This window comes from Elephantulus edwardii, unplaced genomic scaffold (genome assembly GCF_000299155.1).
Source record: "Elephantulus edwardii isolate Elephantulus edwardi_28Jun2011 unplaced genomic scaffold, EleEdw1.0 scaffold00284, whole genome shotgun sequence".
NCBI classification, from domain to species: Eukaryota; Metazoa; Chordata; class Mammalia; order Macroscelidea; family Macroscelididae; genus Elephantulus; species Elephantulus edwardii.
The window spans coordinates 740,808-747,335 of NW_006400034.1; the positions used below are offsets into that span (position 1 = coordinate 740,808).

Sequence of the window (6,528 nt, forward strand, 5' to 3'; positions counted from 1 at the left end):
TCATAGTTGTTTTGATCTGCATCTCTCTTAGAACTAGGGATTTTGAACATTTCTTCATGTGCTTGTTGGCCATCTGAATGTCTTCTTTGGTGAAGTGTCTATTCATATCCTGTGCCCATTTTTCAACTGGATTATTTACCTTTATCTTGTTGTGGTAACAGTTTCAATCTTTTTCTCCATCTATCATGATGTTGCCTACAGGTCCAGTGGTAAGAATTCTTGTTTTCTTGACATTGAGATGCAATCTACATTGAAAGCTATATTCCTTGAGCGTCTGCAACAAGTGCTTCAAGTCCTCCTCACTTTCAGCAAGCAAGGTTGTGTCATCTGCATCATGCAGGTTATTGATGAGTCTCCCTCTGATTTTGATGCCACGTTCTTCTTGGAGTCCAGCTTCTAGAATAATTTGTTCAGCATACAGATTGAATAGGCATGGAGAGAGAATACAACCGTGCCGCACTTCCTTCATTTAAAACTGTGTACTGTTCCCTTGCTCTGTTTGCACAACAGCCTCCTGGTCTAGGCAGAGGTTTCACATGAGCACTTAATAGGATTCCCATTCTTCTCAATGTTAGTCACAACTTGTTATGATCCACAGTCAAAGGCCTTTTCATAGTGAATAAAGCACAATGGACATTCTTCTGGTATTCTTCACTTTCAGCCAGGATCTATCTGCCATCAGCAATGACCTTGGCGCCACGGCGTCTTCTATCTCCTGTTTGAACTTCTGGCAGTTCCCCATCTGTGTACTGTCCTCACTGTCTTTCAATGATCTTCAGCAGTATTTTACTTGCACGTGGTGTGAATGGTACTGTTTGGTAGTTTCCACAGTCTGTTGAGGAATGAACAGTCCATGTGATTTACAGCTTCTGAATAATTGTTATGTGTTAAGTCGGAACCAAGCCACAGCTGACCCTCCAGTGGGTTTTACAAGCCTTTGGGTTGGCAGTGTGACTCGTCACCTGCTGGCAGGTGGCAACTGACCCGAAAGCAATGACACACAGGCTTCGCCAGAGCTTCCAGACTAAGATGAGGGCGAAAGGCCTGGTGATCTATTTCTCAAAGTCCTTTAGTGAAAATCCTGTGGATCCAACAATCCCCCCACCCTGCCCCACCCCACCCCATCACTGTGTCCGCTCCACTGTGCACGGGGGTCTCCATTAGTCTGGCCGACCAACACCACATCCATCTTATGCACCGCCGAGCGTGCTGACAGAAGAATGCAATCTTGGATAGGGAGCTACTCCTGACTGGAACTGCTGCTGAATAAATGATAACAAGTGAGGCAGAGAGTGGTGGAGCCGTGAGGGTTGTGATCGGCAATTTTAAACGAAAAAGGTAGGCACCTCACAGAAATGCAGGGAAGTCAGTCGGCGTCCTCTCCACGGGGGTGCGATGCTGGTGCCGATGCTGCTCATAGACTGATTTCCTGATAAGCAAGGTGGGTACAGGCTTCCCTGCGTTTAATCTCTAACCTGCAGCGAACAGCCCGCGGGCCCCAGCGAGCCGCAGCTGCTCACTGTGCACTGGTCCCGTGAGGTGCTGTCCAGTTAATGACCATGCACGGCGACCCTCTGAACGGCTCGAAACCTCACCTACCCTCGTGCCATCCTCACCGTCTTGGCCACACTCCTGCCCACTGTTGCTGGCCCTGTGTCAACCTGTCTCCTGGAGGCTCTTGGCCTCGTTCACAGAACCTCTTATTTTCCAGTCTTTTTCTAAGGGCTGGTCCCTTCTGAAAACAGTCGGAGATACGTGAGATGATGTTTCATGACCCTTCCCTCTAAAGAGCATATAATTTGCACATTTTCCAAAAGAGATGGATTTGGCATCTCATGGTTATTCTTCAATAGTCTTCACTAACACCACAATCCAACGGCCTAAGTTCTTCTCTGATTGTCCTCACTTATTTTCCAACATTTATATAGGGAGCTCTGGTGATTAAGTGATAAGGAGTTGCTCTGCAAATCCAAAGTGACCTGGTTCAAATCCACAGCTGCTCCTCCTGTGTGATTTGCTGCCTCTGAAAACCCACTAGAGGGTCAGCTGTATGTTGGTTCCAGTTAGATGGTACACCACAATGACAACAACAATGTGCACACAAAACAATGGAAAACACCCTGGCTTAAGCCAGGGACACCTTAGTCTTTAAACTAACATCCTGCTCTGTGGTATTTTTAAAGGCAGTCTTTTGGAGCAAATTTTCCCAATGCAACATTTTTTTTTTTATTTCAAGACTGATGCTTCAATGGGTTTTGCTTATGGATTCAAGTAAAATGAAATCCTTGACAACCTTACTAATCTTCTCTCCATCTGGCATGATGTTGTCTATTGCTCCAATGGTGAGGACTTTTGTTTTCTAAGACGTTGAGGTGTAGATTGGTAAACACTAATAAGCCAGTGCTCACCTTGCCTGCTGGATACTCCGTCCCTATCAGGAATTGGAAATAGGAAAAGGAGCTTTGATTCTGTAGGAAGGTGCTATGGGATTGAACAAGACAGACACAAGCCATCTCAAGGAGCAGAATCTTTGATGTGATCAAAGTATATGAAATTCATCGCTCTGTGTTGGAAGGACCAGTTAGCCCGTGCTTACTTTTCTTACTTTTGCTTACTTGAGATTGGGAAAGTGGAGATGGAAGGAAGGTGAATATGGGAGAAGCGAAGAGGGTGTTGCCTCGTGTACCCTAAACAAAACACCCATTGCCATCAAGTGAGTCTGCCCCATAGTGACCCCCAAGTGACTCGCCAACGCTGAAGATATTTATAGGAGGCGGCCTTACCTTTCCCCCACGGAGCAACTAGTGGATTCAAACCGTTGACCCTTTGGTTGGTAAGCAGGTCAGCCTGCAACGTACTCCTTTGGGCTCCTTCACAGCATCCCATAATGGCTTCAAATTGTGGCGTCAGTACAGGTAAATATCCACTAGGTGGCAGCATAGTGCAAGGAATAAAGTGGTGGCGCAGGCTTTTCCACACCCCACCCCGGCACCTCGTTCAGCACAATTCCATTTACCTGTCCTGGGAGGACCAGCTGCTGCTACCTTCGTCCTCATCAGATGCTTGAAGGGTTGAAGACTCCCAGCCTCTCAGGGGCCAGAAGCCTTCACGGATCCAGTCCTGTGTTTACTAGACCCTTACAATGTGTGTCAGTCAGTTAGGATCAGCTGTGGACTAAGCCCGGACCAGAAGAGAGATGGAAATCTAAAGTCCCCTGACCCTTCTCTCTCCTGGGTAGAGAGAGAGGAGAGAGGAGGGAGGAGGGAGGAGAGAAAGACAGCAAGCCTCATTGTCGACAAGGAGCAGCTGAGTCTTGACATATTGTGGTGGTTGTTGTGTGCCATCTAGCCAGAAGCAACTCATAGCTGACCCTCCAGCAGGTTTATAGAGGCAGTAAATCAGTAAATCTGGTGGAGCAGCTGGTGGCTTTGAACTGTGTTCCTTTGGGTTGGCGAGGGGGACAACTCCTTACCACCAAGCTATCAGGATCCCATCAGGGGTGACGATGTTGTTATTGTTGTTGTGTACCACCAAGTTGGAATCGACCCATGGCTGACCCTCCACAGCGTTTTCAGAGGCCATTAATCGCACGAGAGGAGATGGTCTAGCCGTCTTACAAAGAGCAGCTGGCAGATTTGAACCATGTGCCTTTGGCGTTGCCACACAGCTTCTTACCACTAGGCCACCAGAGCTCACAGGAGTGATACCACTCCTAAAATAAAAACAACCACTTACTGGAGGTTGTGGTTGCGTGCCTTCAAGTCAGACCTGACCCACAGCTGACCCTCGCGTGTATTTTCAGAGGCAGTTTAAGCACACGGAAGGCGCTTGCCCACCCTATACCACACTTATCTTAGAGTTTCTTCCAATTCACAGCAGCCTTGCGTGTGCTGGTGTAGAGCTGTGTTGCACAGGAGTTCCAGTGGCTGGCTTTTTAAAAAGCAGTCCTTCAGGCCTTTCTTCCAAATCTCCTCTGGCTGGGCCATAACCTCCAGTGTTTTGGTTAACAGGCAAGCATATTAGCTGTTCGCATTGCTCAGGGATCCCTGTTGGGCCTAAGAGAATGAAAACTGGCTCTTAGGAGGTAAACTTTATCTCGTTCTTGTTTTATGTATCAAGCACAAACACGCATATAGAAAAGAACGTGGCCCTGGAGTCAATTCTGACCCCTGCTGCCCCCATACGCTACAGGATAGTGTCCACACGGGTTTCTTGCTGTGATCTTTACAGAAGCTGATCTCCAGGCCTTTCTTCCATGGTCTCTGAGTGGCTCTCCAATCAATTCAGATTCACATCAACCCTAGAACAGACTAGAACTGGCCTCTCGAGTCTCCAAGCTGTAGTCTTGAAGGCTGCAGACTGGCCCGTCTTTTGCCCAGGGAGCCGCTGGTGGCATCCAAGTGCCAATCCTTCAGTTAACACCTGAGTGTCCAACCAGGGCTCTCTGTAGCCAAAAACTCCACTCAGCTCAGCAAGGCTGAATTGACTCACAGCTGATCCTCTCCCTGCCTTTCAGAGGCTGGCAATTGCATGGGAGGAAATTGCCAACCTTTCTTTTGTGGAGTTACTGGGGGATTGGAACCTCCAGAGAAGTGCTGGTTTTGGGTTAACAGCACGATTCCCTACGCCACCACAGCTTGTGGAGTACAAATGGTTTGCTCTTGAATAAACAGCTCTAAGGTGTTTAGGATTCAAAGGGCGGAAGAGTGATTAGAAAGGTTGTGTTGCTGATTGCCTTGAGTGGAGCACGACTCATAGCAACAAAAGGCCTGAAGCCCCTCTACAACTATTGACATTTATCAAAGTTCATAGAGTTTCCAGAGGCAGTTAGAAAGGTAACATTTTGAGAAGGCTCTGGGATGGAGGGGTGGAGCAGTGGGGCCAGAGGTGAGGCCTGGCTCTAAGCTGTTGGAGCTCAGTGCAGGGGCAGCGCCTCCTTCCAGAACTCTCCTCCTCCCCAGCACACCTGAGGGCAGGCTCAGTCTCCCTGCCGTGGTGGCCTGTGTCTGCGGGGCCTCTGACTCTCTTTTCCTATCCACACCCCGTTTTCTTGCCCCAGGTGGGTTTTCCTGCACGAGAAGGCATACCAGGTCCGGGAAACAGCCATCGAGTCCTCTGTGGTCACCAAGGTGAAAGGCTTCGGACGCTATGCCAACAAAATCATGGATGTGTCTGATTTTGTGACCCCACCCCAGGTAGGTCCCCTGACTTTCTGCCTCAGGGAGAAATGAGGGAGTTAGAGCTGCCCTCTGCAGAGCTGTATGGGGAGTAAGAAAGCAGCTCCTCCCAGGGCCCTGCCAGGCTCTGCTGTCACCACACACAGCTCCCTAAGCACGGGAGAGGGGTTGTGTGCTGTCCTGTGACCCTGACCATGTTTCTCCATCTGTAGCGTGGAGATAACAGCAGAGGCTGCCTCGCTAATGGGGACTGTTGTGTCTTATCCTCTCCCAAGGGCAGCTCTGTCTTTGTCATCATCACCAAGATGATAGTGACTGAAAACCAAATGCAAGGAGTCTGCCCAGAGGTAAGGGGGCGGGGTTTGGATGAAGCGAGGCCAGAAGACATGGGGGAAGGGGGGAGAAGAGTCAGGAAGAGGCTTGGATGGGAGTGGGATGTAGTGACCCTGGGCCTCTGCCCTCTTTTGTCAGCCAAATGGGAGCCAAGGGCCCTTTCCCCACTCTCACCCCACCCCCACCCTAGCCCTGGAAGGGTCTTTTACGCCCTGCTCTTCTGTTAGAGTGAGGGCCCCTTCTGCCAGCCACACCCCCACCCTCACCTCCACCTCAACATCTGGCCCGAGGGAAGGGCGTCTTTCAGCCCCAGACCTCCTGACAATGGGAGTTGGGGTCTCCTTCTTCACACCCACCCCTGGCCTGCACGGAGGTCTTTCACCCCCTGCCCTCCTATCAGTAGAAGCTGAGGGCCCCCTTTCCCACCCTCACCCCTACTCCCACGCCTGGCCCGTGTGGGATATTTCACCCCTGCCTTCCTGTCTCCTTGCAGAGCGAGGAGAAGTACAGCTGTGTGTCAGACAGCCAGTGCCAGGCCGAGCGTGTTGCCAGCGGGGGTGAGTGCACCCCTCCCCTCCCCTTTGTACCCCCAGAGAGTTAAGGGGAGAGGGTGAGGTCTAAAGGGCAGTTACTCCCAGGGGGAGCCAATGCCAGGAGAGGGAGAGAGCACAGGTTACCCTGTGTATGCCTTCTTCAGGACGCTTGTCCTAGAGTATAGGGCTGCAGAGGGCACCACCAGGACCCTGTTCTAGGCTAGGGCGGGAGTGACAGGTCCAAAGGGGAGGGGAGAAATCACTGCGATCTGGGGTTGGTGGGGGGTGTGAAGGGTTGGAACTCTAAAAGAAGAGGAATAGGCATAGAGCACTGGTAATGATATGTTGTTGTTGTTATGTGCCATCGAGTCGTTTGCAACTCATAGCGACCCTATGTACAACAGCCGTAAACCCTGCTCTATCCTGTGCCAATCGCACCGCCTCTGACACACCTATCCTGATTACCCCAGTCACTGAATCAATCC

At 50.3% G+C, this 6,528-nt stretch overlaps 1 protein-coding gene across 2 annotated transcripts in view; it reads left to right on the forward strand.

The window, feature by feature from the left end:
• The window catches only part of P2RX3 (purinergic receptor P2X, ligand-gated ion channel, 3), an 89,773-nt gene that overhangs the window by 14,609 nt on the left and 68,636 nt on the right, over window positions 1-6,528 (forward strand). For both annotated transcript variants that reach the window (XR_439009.1, XM_006900407.1), the window contains exons 2-4: window positions 5,060-5,195; window positions 5,453-5,524; window positions 6,004-6,067. Coding sequence is in view for 1 of the 2 variants with exons in the window: in XM_006900407.1 (XP_006900469.1) it covers window positions 5,060-5,195; window positions 5,453-5,524; window positions 6,004-6,067 (272 nt within the window). In the remaining variant the exon portion in view is untranslated. The remainder of the gene's footprint in view (window positions 1-5,059; window positions 5,196-5,452; window positions 5,525-6,003; window positions 6,068-6,528) is intronic.